Here is a 14,523-nt window from a genome sequence, read left to right as displayed (position 1 = left end):
TAAAGATGTTGTGTCCACCAAAAACTGAAAAATAAATATTAAAAAAAATTCTCTCTCTCTCTCTCTCTCCTCTCTTTAAAAAAAAAGAAATATATCTTTTAAAATATCTTTCAAAATAATTAACATTAAAAATTAATATCAGCTGTAACATTATTCTATTTCAAGATTACAAAAAAATTCAAGACTGTAAAAATAAAGATCATAAAGAAGTTTTGTTAATTTTGATGACAGTTATGCTAAATGTAAATATAATTAATGTCACTGAACTGCACATCAAAAATAGCTAAAATGGAAAGTATTATGTATATTTTACCACAATAAAAAATGAAAAAAAATCAATATATGAAAATAAACAGATCACTGCCTTTGCCCATATGCTCACAGGTAAGATTTTAGGTAAGCAAAGGGATAATAAACTAGCTATTCTTCATGAAGATGAATCATTTAATTCTTCCTGAAGGCAGTCAACAAAGCTTCTCCTAAGAGATAAAGGACCCCCACAGCCTAATTATGCCTTATCATCTTTATCTTCTAAACTTTCCTTTTGAAATAAACATCTATTTTATCTATTTATCAAATGCTTGAATATTCTTCTCGACTTTATAGTCAGGGGTCTAATTTTGGTTTCGATGCTAATTTTTCTATTATGCTTAAATTTCACAAAATCACAAGACTGTTATAGAAAACAGCACAATTCAATAACTATATTTCAAAAGTTCACTACATTCATTAAAATTATCAATTCCCTACAGACTGTACTTTAAATAGGCCCCCTGACTCAAGGTTAGGTCCACTATGTTAAGTTCTGTTCGTATCAACTAGAGTAGCCCTTTCCAATACAAATATGTAATATAAATGCACAGGTGACTTTACATTTTTCATTACCATGTTAAAAAGAAAAATAGAACAGGTAAAATTAAAATATTGATAATAAAGCCAGGCATTGTGGAACATACCTATAAACCCAGCTACTCAGGCGGCTGAGGCAGAAGAATTGAAAGTTCAAAGCCATTCTGGGAACTTAAGAGATCCTGTCTCAAAATAAAATTTATAAAGGGCTGGAGATGTAGTCCAGTAGTAGAGTGCTTGCCTAGAATCCAGGAGGTTCTGGGTTCAGTCACCAGCATCTCAACAACAGCCAAATGTTGATAATATATTTTATTTAATCCAATAGATCCAAACTACTGACATTTCAACATATAATCCAATATAAAAAAATGAGGTATTTTGTTTTCTTTTCATACTACATCTCTGAAATTCAGTGTGTATTTTGCAATTATAGTACATCTCAATTCAGACTAGCCACCATGGACATCACAGATCCTAGACCACTAGAGGTTCTCAAATCTAGGGGTACATCAGAACCTCTTTTCATCAAGTCACCTTACTAGTTCCAGGCTCTGGATGAAAGTAAATTGGTGAATAAGACAGATCTCCTAGCATATAAATTTCTTTTCTCTATTGTCAAACCATTAGCATGACACACAAAACCAGTCACAATCCGGACTACTTCTTCATCCCTCATTTTACATCCATATACTATAGTACCTAAACCCTAGGCAAACAGCTTCAGGGTTTCTCAAACACATTAGTCCTTCAAAACTCCTTACCATTATTGTATCAGGGTTTCCTCTTCCTTGCCACCTCCATTCACCTATCTATCCTTTAATACCCAGGGCAAATGTCAGTTCCCTCTGAGTAGTGCTCCCTGGTTTTCAAGTAATTATTTATTCTCTCCATTGTGCATTTTGCTAATACTTCTCTGGCATACTAACATATGCTACAGAATTATAATTTATTTATTCACGAATTTGTCTCCTTACAAAATCAGAGGTTATCTATCAACCTCATAATTTAGACATATCAGACTTGAATCAGTAACACAGAAGGGGTGAGATTATAGTTAACTTGCTGAAAATCACATGCATCCCATCTCAGCTATGCCTATATTATCTATGCCACTGCTATCTTTACCTAAAATAAATCTGATCTTCCTAAAGGAATTCATCACATGAAGATCAACAGTCGCATGTGCTGCAAAATGAATGCACCATGAAAATGGAAAGTGCCTGTTAATCTGCTATATACAGCATGCCCAAAAACTGAAACACTGGTATTCTAGTTTATAAACAGTTTTCTGTACATTTAGACTGTGAATTCCTAAAACCTGATTACTCTTCAAACTCTTAACTATCCCTTAGATACACATAGAAGTCTGATGTCTTTGAGGAATTTCTTATCTAGGAAAAGCATGAATCTGGCTTTAAATGTCTTAGCAAAACACCTATCTTGCCCTCTACTAATTTGATATGGTGAACATATATGCCTTTATGTTACAAAATACATTTATATTTAGATACACATTCACAACCTACATCTCCAATGCTCACATTCATCCTCTATCAAGAGCTTTAAGTCAATTTACATTAGAGAAAAAGCTAAAAGCCACTTTAATATCAATATATGCCATTTATTAAATAGTCAACATTGTATAGTCAACCATGTTGTTTTACATACATTTTCTTTACAACAACACATTGACAAAGCCAAAACCTCCATTTTATAGGTAAGGAAACTGACAATATTGAGTTTAAACAACAATGCCCAAAATAAACGCTCAAAGTACAAATTCCAGATGTCTCTGTCCCTTATGCTAATCAAGTTAATCTAGGAATATGCTGGAGGCAGTTTGTACTAATTTGTAAGAGCTGACTTAAATGTTTAGCCATAATTAAAAAGTCATGATTAAAAATTAAATTATAAATAACAAATTATATTAAAAACAAAGGTAGTTAATTACTCAGAATTCATTTCTTGAATATTTTAGTATATTTTACTCTTCAGATTATTTACATTGTGTGTGTGTGCATATATCTAATATAGATAGTGGGAATACAGTATTTATTACATAATAGTGTGATACTTAGCCTCTCTTCCCAATTACGCATTCAGTGATATCTCTCTGATAACTTCAAATTGACCATTATGGGAGTATTTACACCAAAGAAATTTATAAATACTACAAGGCATGGTTTTCCTCTTCGTAGTTTTTAAACATTTACCAACAGTTCAGAAAATTCATCCATTATATAGTATTTCAAAATACAATACACAAGCTTAATGCCTAACCCACAAATAATGATTTCATGGATTAAGGATAGAATGTCAAAATATGTGTTCTGAAAATGATCTCCCCTCTTAAGGAATTTAATACCTTTCTGGACATTATTATTTAAGATTTCTAAAACTGTACTATTGTATCACACAAGGTGTTAAGAAATCTACACAATTTAAATTGCATTATTTTAGATACCAGAAAATCTTTATATGAAACTATTATTTTTGTTTGTTTTTAAATTATGGATCAAAAATAATCACAGAAAGCTTCTATATATCTTGGAGTCAGGGCTAAGGATTCGGCTCAGTAGTAGAGTGTGTACTTTGCATGCATAAGGATTAGGTTCAATTCCAGCACCACAAAATAATAATAATAACGATGATAGAACATATCTATGTATCTGAAACTATCAAAGAGGTTGCTGCTTATACAACTCAATAGCTTTCATTAAAAAAATCATAATATGGGATAACTGAATATCCACTTGTACAAGAATGAAGATGGACCCTTCCTATATTTAAAAATTAGCACAAAATGTACCAAAGACTTAAATTTAAAAGCTATAACTATAAAATTGTTTGAAGAAAACATAATATAAATCTTTGTGATCTTAGATTAGAAAATGTTTTTTTAAATTACAACAAAAGCACAAGCAACAACAACAAAACAGATTAAGTTGGATTTCATTAAATTAAAAACTTTTGTGCTTTAAAGAACATATCAAGAATGAGAAGACAGCTGGGTATGATGGCAAGTGCCTGCAGTTCCAGCTACCTGGGAGGCTGAGGCATGAGAATCACCAGAGCCCAGGGGTTCAGTTCTATAGCAAAACTACTTAAAAAAAGAATATAAGGGGCTGGGGTTGTGGCTCAGAGCCTTAACTCAATTTACATTACAGAAAAAGTGGCAGAGCCCTTGCCTAGCCTGTGTGAGGCACCAGGTTCGATCCTCAACACAACACATAAATGAATACAAACTAAAGGTACATCAACAGCTAAAAAATGTTTAAAAAAATATGAATACAACACACAGAATGGCAGAAAACATTTGCCAAGTCATATATATAATAAGGGACTTAAATTTAAAATATAATGAACACTTAAAATTCACTAATAAAGGCAATCCAATTTTTTAAATGAACAAAGGATCTCTGAAGATACTAAATTGTTAATACGCACATGAAACGATGTTCAACCAACATTAGCTATAAGGCAAATCAAAAACACATAGATTATCACTTCATATCCACGAGGGTGGCTATATTTTAAATGTCAGATAATAATACTTGTTGATAAAGATGAGGAGAAACTGCAATCCTCATACTCTGCTGTTAAAAATGTAAAATGGTGTAGCCTCTTTTCTTTCTTTTTTTAGGTTAGGGGGTGGGTCTCACTATGTTCCCAAGGCTGGTTTTTAAACTCCTGGATTCTTGCCGCAGCTTCCCAAGTGCTAGGACTATAGGCACACAACACTACACCCAGCTTTGGTGCAGCCTCTTGATAAAATAGCCTAGCAGTTCTTCAAAAGGCTACACATGGAGTTACCATATGACTCAGTAATTTTACTCCTTTGTATAAATCCAGAAGAAATGAAAACATATGTTCACACAAAAATTAATACACAAATGTTCTTAGCAGCATTATGCATAAGAGCCAAAAAAGCAGAAACAACTTAAACACCCATCAAATGATAAATGAATAAACCAAATGTGGCATATAAATACAACATAATATTGTAATATTATTTGGTAAAAACAAGGAATAAAATACTGATGTATCCTATAATCTTTCATGAACCTTGAAAACATGCTAAGTGAAAGAAGCTGGTCACATAAGATTGCATATTTGATTCCATTTATATAAAATGTCCAGGATAGGAATATCTATAGAAAGAGGAAAGGGTGATTGCCTTAGGCTGGTGGTCAATAAGTAACAAGAAGGGTTACTCTAAAAGATATGAGATTTCTCTTCAGAGTAATAAAAACTGATTATGGTAATAGCTACATGACTATTAAAACCATTTCTCTACAAATCAGTTACAAACATAAACACAGAATTAAGGATGATAAATTTCTTGAAAAACAATAGGAAATTTCCTCTGGGAAATATTCTCATTCCTAACAAACTTTTTTTTTTTTTTTTTAAGGTGAACAACATTGTAAATTATATCCTTATTTGGCTTTACTGACAGCAAACTCACAGCTAAATTTTGTGGTCCCATATGCGTTCCTCCACCTAAACTTTCTAGTTCAGTTTTTGTTAACCTCCTGCTCTGCTTTCATTGTTTCAGTTTATATGTGTTCCACTGTAAGTTACTTTAATTTTTATTGGAAGCAAAATATAGCAGAATTCTGAAAACTTAAGAATTTATTTAGATACAATCCCCACCCAATGTACAAAACCTTATGAAGTTCAGCTTGAGCTCTGCCAGTCAACACCTTTCATCTTAACTATCAGGAAAAAACAAACAAAACAAACAGTTTTTGCAGAGAATATTTCCCCTCTAAATTCCATTAAGTATATAGAACATAATAATACCTAATTATTTATATCTGTTTATTTACCATATATTTAACATACATCATAACATTTGAAACAGTATTCAAAAGAATAAATCACTACTAAAATTTAACTGGGTTTTGGGAAACTCATTCCTACCCTAACAGGTGAGGATGACTCCTCAGTATTTCGTTTCTGGGGTTCAGCATCCATATCTTGGCGCTTGTTCTTCATTCTTTCTCTGAGATCTCCTGTGGGTCTTTCTGGGGACCTTTGTATCAAAACACAAAACAATACAAAAACCAAAAATTTGTATTTATGTAACATTTTGTAAGTATGTATTTCTAAAAATAACCTCATAAATCTCAATATAATTTTTTTAATAGTCCTTGGCTCCTCGATTTCTGAAAAACAGTTATTAGTAGTTGTTGGTAAAGAAGTGGAGAAATCGCAATCCTCATGATCTGCTGTCAAAAATGTAAAATGATGTAGCCTTTTTTTTGTTGTTGTTGTTTCAGCTTAAATATGAATATATTGGGCTGGGGATGTGGCTGAAGCGGTAGCGCGCTCGCCTGGCATGCGTGCAGCCCGGGTTCGATCCTCAGCACCACATACAAACAAAGATGTTGTGTCCGCCGAGAACTAAAAAATAAATATTAAAATTCTCTCTCTCTCTCTCTTTAAAAAAAATATGAATATGTAAAAACTTGAGAGCAACACAAATTTTCTTACAATATAAATCAAATGTGTATGTTAAAATTCAATGGGGTGGGTGGGTTGGGGTTATGGCTCAGTGGTAGAGCGCTTGCCTCACATGTATGTGGCAGCACCACATAAAATACATGATTCCCAGCACCACATAAAAATAAATAAATAAAATAAAGGTATTGTGTCCATCTACAACTAAAAATATATTTTAAAAATTCAATGAGGTGACAGGTACTGGTGATATGAATAAGAAACTATATGTGAACTGAGAAAAAATGAATATGTGATTAATAGCTTGACTTCTTTAATTATTAACAACATAAATATATTAGTCATATTTGGAAGCAAAAAGAGTTTTAAGCTATAAAGTCACAAAATTATAGTTATCGAGGCAACAGCATTATCATCTACATATGTACGTGATTGGATACAATATTAACAAAATACAAAAGTATTTTATATAGTTTAAAAATTAAAGTAAATATATAAGTTTTGTGATAACTCTGGCAATTTTTTTAAATTTTAAAATATAAAATCAGAATAAGCTAGGCATACTGCCACACACCTGTCCAGCGAATCAAAAGGCTGAGGCAGGAGGATCGCAAGTTCGACACCAGCCTCAGAAACTTAGTGAGGCCCTGAGCAACTCTTAGTGAGACCGTATCTCAATATAAAAAATAAAAAGGGCTTGGGATGTGACTCAGTAGCAACACACCCCTAGGTTAAATCCTTAGACCCAAAAATTAAAAAATAGAAAAATAAAATATTTCAGAAAAAAAAATAAAGAATTCAAAGCAAAATTTTAGAACAGTGATTTCATACTATATGGATTTTTAAATTGAAGGGAAATTACATATATTTATATCCAACAATGGCAAGTCTTCATAATTTGTACTGGGAATTTGACAGTACATGACTATGAAATTATTTCACACTATTACTAACTAGAAGAGAAAGGATAAATGGAAAAAAAAGGTGACTTCAATAACTTTGGAAGAGGGTAATAGAAGTTAAGGAATGCACTGTGCCTCTTTGACCATGAAAAAAGTGCTACAGAAATACCTGTATGTATATATGCATAAATATGAGCAAATCACACAAATATTCATATCTATTTCAGGTAATAAATGATTAATTAATTTATTCAATTTATCAATTATTAATACAAATGAAATGGTTACTAAATAATTTCAGATGATTCACTTTAAAGAATTTCACTGATACTTGTATGTACATTTAATAGATCTATATAAAATTCTTAACAGTTAAAAGTGAACTTGAAACTGGAACCAGTACTTAAATGCCCTAAATTATAATTATGTCATAGATCTAAAGCTTATGGGCCTGGTTTCCCTTATATAATTAATAAAAAAGTATTATGTACTTATTTCTATTTTATACAGAATCTAACAGAATGAATGCTCAATACACAATGAAGACTCAATGAATGACCTAAATGTCTTATCCAGAGATAGCATTTTCTTAAATACATAGCTCTTCTTCCCATCGTTGAATCACATTATGAACTACATTTTTCTTCCCTACCAAAAAATAAATAAAAGCACAAAAATACACAAATATTGAAGAAGATATCAGATAGAAAATACATACAAAGTAGCACAACTATAACAACAAATTCTTTATTCTAAATCTAGTAATAATATTACTTTTTCTCTTTTAGATAAATATCTCCATGTTCCTCAAAACTATCTCATATGTAAAAATTCTGAGTCAGCTAACACTAAATTTGAGTTAGGTAATAATAAATTTCAGACAAGTTAAAGTAAGTATTAAAAGTGTGGTATTAATATAAACAAAACATAAAATTATTAAAACAGTTTCCCTAGATGTGTTTATGTATATAATTGTAGGTAATTAAACATACATAATAAAGACTAATTTTCCCATTAAGGAGTGACAAATGACAATCTAAATACAAATAAAAAGAGTATTCAGCAACAAAGAAGCTAAAATGTATAGTGTTTAAGCGAATAGTAAGCTAATGTCAAGAGTCTGAATTTTAAATTCCACTAAACTTCAAAATCTATACACACAAACACCCAATTAAAAGAAAATCTACAATTGCTAATATATGGTTTTTATACTACTGCTGCAGCCAAACAATCAGCATACCTAATTTTAGTACTAGGTAAATTATTTATCAATCAAATTTAAGTTGTTTTTGTGACAATCTGTAGGTATGCCACCTCTATAAACATCATTACAAAATCATGAGGGAATTGAAAAATAAATAAATAAATAAAAAGGTCTTCATTAAGCAAATTCAATTTAGCCAAGCCTCTATTAACTGCAAAATGATGTTCTAAAAAGGGAGGATGTTTATTATGTACAAGTAAACACATTGTTTCATTTACATTAACATATTGTGATAAGGGATTGGGCATTCCCCTATTTAAGTTTTAATATGGAATTCTCTCTTAAACAGAAATTTAATACATATTTAGGGGAAAAGTAAGCTATATATTTATTACAAAAAGATCTACTGCCAAAACATGTAAATACTAAGCATATATGCTAATTTTAAAGGTAAAATCTTATTAATATAAAAAATAATTAATAAATTATTTTGATCTTTGAATATTGACAAGACTACAACCAAATTAGAAAATATGACCAATTATATGGTTTTACTTCAGATTTTTATACTAGATGAACTGCAAAAGCCAACGTCTAACAATATATGAACAATTCAAATTCCTTCATTTACCTTCTATAATTGCTGCTATAACCTTTACCACGAGGTGAAGGGCCATGTACGAATCTACACGTGTTTCCATATAGGCAGTTGCCAGTCTTCAGCCAGTTACGGCACTGTGTCTAAAAGACAAATATTACTACGTAAATTTCATATTTATTTCTGAAGAAAAGATGCTAACAGGACAAAACTAAAACAAATACTATCGAAATTCCAGCTAATCTATGATATATTACTCCCCTAATGATAAAAAATTTACAAAACGAAAAACAAAAACATAAATGCAACCACCTTTTCCACTCCTTTTTATAAAGAACATTAAGCAACATTTATTAAACTAACATTCCTATAATAAAACAATCTTCCACCTCTATGATACTGATCAGAATTTCTATAGCAGGATTCTAATAGAAACTCTGGGACTACTAGTGACAGACAACTCACCTCTGCTGTACTGCCAGTGCTTGGTCCAAGCCTCTCAAATACACTGGGTCTTCGAGATGTGCTATCAGAGATGGTCTTGGTATTTTCCACCGTGACCTTCCTCCTAATTTTTGACATTTTGTATTACTTTAACCAAAAAAGAGAGAAGCAAAATTGTGAATTTCTTCAGTTTTAAATAACTGAGCCCATAACTTACAAGTAAATAAAACTAAAGGCAAAATTACATAGGATTCTCCTTGGGGAAAAGAGTCAGAGGAGAAGTGATATAGATAAACAAAAATAGCCTATCTTCCAAAACATGCCTTATTAGTAAAGTCACAACAACTTTGAAATCTGATGTCTAGAAACATACTTTTTCTGCATGGTGAGAAAAAAAATTAAGATTCTATTCACAGTTTTCATAGTAGAATTAACCTCAGAAAATATAGTACCAAATGTTTAGTTTACAACTTATTTACAAAATTTGTTTCAAAATTTAGCAACTCATTCCTTTAAGAAGTTAACTAACAACTAGTTAACTGAAAAAAAAGATATGTCAAAGAAAATGAGAAAATCAAATCAGATAAATTTTTATTGTAATTTTTATTTTTTATTGTATTTACTGTATAAAACTCTTTTACACAGCTTAAGTGACAACAAAAGTTATACTTCAAAAACCAGCATGGGAGAAAAATGAATACCATTTAAATATTTTGCCTTACAAAAGTCAAAGAAAAGCAATCTGATCAAGAATATTTACTTTATAGTACTACAGACACAGAAACAAAGAAAGAGGGAGAGAGAGAGAGAGAGAGAGAGAGAACGAATGAACACTGCAATGTTGCAATGTTAATAAAATGGTTTTCTTTCAAACTAGGAAAGATTGTAGAACTAGAAAAAGTCAAGGTGTTTCTATAATCTATCCTATGCTGACATAAAAAGTCAAAGGTGCTAAAAGTTGGTCGGATGCAGTGGTGCATGCCTGTAATCCAGTGGCTTGGGAGGCTGAGGCTGGAGGATTGAGAATTCAAAGTTAGCCTCAGCAACTCAGTGAGGCCCTGTCTCTAAATAAAATACAAAATAATAATTGGGATGTGGCTCAATAGTTGAGTGTCCCTGAGTTCAATCCCAGGTACCAAAAACAACAACAAAAAGGTGCTAAAAGTAATAAACAGGCTATTTTACCACTATCAGCAGCAAGTAACAAAAAACAAATTGTAAGAAAATGTCTAAAAAGTAAATGATAATATTCTAACACTAACAAGAAAATGATAATATTCTAAAACTGTAATATAGAGATAATTAGACTGTATAACTGGATGATTCAATGACAAGTAAAAATATGACTTAAGGACAGTATGATATACATTAGAAAACAATATTAAACTCTAGACCAAGAAATAACCCAGAGCATACCATGGAAAGCACTGTGAGAAGTGGGTAGGAACTGCCTAACCAGGAAAAAAAAAAAAAGGAAAACAAAACAACTAAACTATATCACACTTTATATTGGCTAAAACTTGTTATAAAAAAATTCCTAGAATGAACCATGACAGCTAAAAACATAAAAGTTCCATTTGGTATAGAATTAGTCTTTATAAATATTCTTTAATATAGTTTCAAAGTAAAGACATAGTACTTGGAAAAATATTCACAGTATTAAAAATAATAATTATTATTCTTTTATAAACAATGTTTGGTTGAATTGGGTCCTTCAGGTCACATTTTGAAAAGATCCAAAAAATGAGGACAACATTTGACAGGTAAAAACAGACAATGACTCAAAAGGAAAAGATGAATGATATAATGATTGCTTTAAATTGGAAAATTTTATTGTTCTTACTCTTTTAACGTAAAATATAATCAGTATTTTAGTACATTAGCAAATTAGCTTTTAATAATTCAAAGATAGAGAATAACTTAAATGAACAGGAATTTGCTACAACATAGAATCATTTATGTATCAACTGTTCTCCAAACGAGGAACTGCATGCCATTAGTGTCAGCCTTATAAGATAATCTTAATTTTTCTGAACTCATTTGCAACTCAAATATGAATTTATAGAGGAAAATTTAGGGCAGAGTTTCACATGTCCATTTGATTCATTTAACATAAAAAAACGTTTAAGAGTATAACAGCTAAGAGAAATAAAGCTAAGAAAAATCTTCTAGAAAATGTAGTTTTAACTGAGAAAAATACCCAGAAATTTACAATTTATATCCACCTAAGATTTAATAAAAAGTAAATGTGACACAAAATATATAAGAAAAGTTTAAAAAAGAAAAACACATTTTAAAGTTCCATTTTATATTACTGTAAATATTAACACAGTTGTACATTATAATCCCCATTATTTCAACTTTAAAAACATTTCTTTTAAGAAACTTAAAATTGAATTAATTCAGGCAGGTGCAGTGGTGCACACCTGTAATCCCAGTGGCTCAGGAGGCTAAGGCAGGAGGATTGTGATTTCAAAGCCAACCTTAGCAACTCAACAAGGCCCTAGGCAACTCAGTGAGACCCTGTCTCTAAATAAAATATTTTTTTAAAAAAAAGGGCTGAGGAAGTGGCTCAGTGGATAAGCACCCCTGGCTTCAATCCTCAGTACCAAAAAAAAGAAAAAAAAAAAAAGAATTCTAATATTTCTTCATGAGCTATACCTAGAACTTGTAAAGAAGGACAACCTTTTAGTCTGCCTTATCCCACCACAGTGCCTCAAGAAGACTAATGGGTTAGTTGTGTTCCCCAAACCCCCACCCTCAATGCACCTCACTCCCAACATACTCTCATCCATATAAGGGGGAAAAACCAATGGTTACAGATTCCACAGTTGGGACAATGAGCTATTTATTATTATATCTGAAACAATAGTCAGCTACTATCTCCTTTCTTGTTTTTCTTGAGAGCTCCAGAACTCTTTATCTGCTTCATCACTTTCATTTGGATCACTATTATTCTCCTCTGACCTACTGCTAGAAAGCACCATTTCAGAGCTTCTTTCCAATCCCAGATCCCTAAAAATTCTGAAGATTGCAAAGGGTTTAGTCAATTATGTCAAAGACAATCAAGTGAACACTATTGATCCAAGATTACAAACCACTCCCATCTCCTTGTATCCCTGCAACTAAAAAAGTTAATTCTCACACAGTGTGAGGATGGCCTTAGTCCTGAGCCTAAGCAACTCCATTTTAAAAACTCCAGTTTGAAACCTGCTACAGAGCCCTCCAGTATGGCCCTCGGGCACAAACAAGTCACTTCTCAGAATGAAGCCTCTAGCAGGCTGTCCTCACTCTATAAGGGGGAAAGACAAGAAAATCAGAGGGAAAGGCACCTGATTAAGAGGGAAAGGCAAAAAGATCAGGGTGGGGACTACCAGACCAGATGTTTTAATCCCAGGGTAAATGATGTCACAGAGAAATCGGGGGCAGCTGATAAGGACTAAAAGGGGGGGGGGGTGATCAAAAGCCCCAAAATTTCCTATAAATAATAGAGCAAATCAAGAGACATTCAACCAGCCGATACTGATGCACACAAGCTGAAGAGCCTGATGAGGACCTGGACTGACATTCCATCACTTATCATCATTTGCCTGATGATCCTCTGCATGGTCCTCACCACTCTCAAACTCTTCTATAAGCACATCTTGACCCTGGTGAGAGCTGCAACTTCTCCCTACAACCCTCTCCTCAGGCAGCTGTCAGCTCCACCCCAGGAGAAGCCTGCCTTGGTTCCTGATCTGATCACCACGGTCTGAGCGTGCATCTGCTGGACTTAAAGCCTCAGACTTTTGATCTGATACTTGAATTTAGCATGCAGAGGGACTGTCTGTCATTAGCCTATCATGATTAAGTGTGTTTGTAGTGCTTAGAATTAATCTAGAATAGTCTGCTGTGAATTGTCTATTGCAGTGCCTAGTATTAAGGATTGTCTTTTTTTTTTTTTTATTAAGAACCTATACAGTGAAACTGTATTGAGTGATTTGAGTAAAGCACTGAAAAGGGCAGAAGAGTGTGATCATTTATTTCTTCTCCTGGACTGCATAAGTCACACCTTTTGCCCATCGTGACACACAGACAAAACTGCTTTTACTGGTGACATCAAAAACTACTCAAGGGGTTGGGGTATAGCTTAGTTGGTAGAATGCTTGCCTAACATGCACAAGGCCCTGTGTTCAATCCCCAGCAGCAACAACAACAAGAAAAAAGAAAATACTCAAGATTTACCTATACAGTTATTTTCCTACAAATTTTACTCCTAGTTACTGTTGAGTCTTCCAATTTAGGGAAGAAATGCAATGAAGTAAAGATGTACTCTCTATTTTTCAGAGTCCACTAATGCCAGACCTTGCCCTAAAATAGCAATGTATCTTGGAACCAAGTCTAGAGAAGACCCAATCAACTAAAGAAAAAGGGGAAAACAGAAATTAAAGATATTTAACTAGAATTATTTATTATCTGCTATGGTCTGGATGAATGTTCCCCCAAACTCCATATATAAGGTTTGGTCCCCAGAGTGGCAGTATTGAGAGGTGCTGTGGACCTTTAAGCGGTGAGGCCTAATGGAGGTCCTCAGACCACTGGGGACAGGGATACTCTCAAAAGGGATCATGGGACCTAAGTTGGTCTGTTTGTCTCTGCTTCCTGGCTTGTGATGCAAGCAGTCTGGTTTTATATGTGTTTCTGCAGACTGTGCAGCCCTCCCCAGGGGCCCAAAGCGATGGGACCAATCTTGAACTTGAATTTCCAAAAGTGTAAGCCAAAATAAACTTTCTTTCTTCTTAAGTAGCCTATCTCAGGTATTTTGTTATAGTGACATGAAATTAACAAACCATTCATCTAGGAACTTCTATCAGTAGTCAATAAAGTTATTAGTACAGAGACATTCATGAATTTTCACATATAAAATGCTTTTGATTACAAAGAACACAATATATAACTTTTAAAATTCCATTTGTCTGAAAATACATACATACTACAATGCACCAGAAATAACTACCTTTTCAAATATTAATTTAAAACTATGTAACCAACTTAAGTAACAATTCGAATTTTCAATCCTA

General features: G+C 32.6%; 1 protein-coding gene across 5 annotated transcripts in view; it reads right to left on the bottom strand.

Annotated features, from left to right (window-relative positions):
* Zc3h13 (zinc finger CCCH-type containing 13) overlaps positions 1-14,523 on the bottom strand; it is a 79,473-nt gene that overhangs the window by 61,306 nt on the left and 3,644 nt on the right. For all 5 annotated transcript variants that reach the window (XM_058582581.1, XM_058582580.1, XM_058582582.1 and 2 more), the window contains exons 2-4: positions 9,485-9,610; positions 9,053-9,162; positions 5,776-5,887 (exon numbers count right to left, since the gene is read on the bottom strand). In XM_058582581.1, coding sequence (XP_058438564.1) covers positions 5,776-5,887; positions 9,053-9,162; positions 9,485-9,601 — 339 coding nt within the window. In that variant the 5' untranslated portion in view covers positions 9,602-9,610. The remainder of the gene's footprint in view (positions 1-5,775; positions 5,888-9,052; positions 9,163-9,484; positions 9,611-14,523) is intronic.

This window comes from Marmota monax, unplaced genomic scaffold (genome assembly GCF_021218885.2).
Source record: "Marmota monax isolate L192 unplaced genomic scaffold, Marmota_monax_Labrador192_F-V1.1 WCK01_AAM20220418_F8-fsc00011, whole genome shotgun sequence".
Lineage (NCBI taxonomy): Eukaryota > Metazoa > Chordata > Mammalia > Rodentia > Sciuridae > Marmota > Marmota monax.
This window is presented reverse-complemented; position numbering and strand designations above follow the sequence as displayed.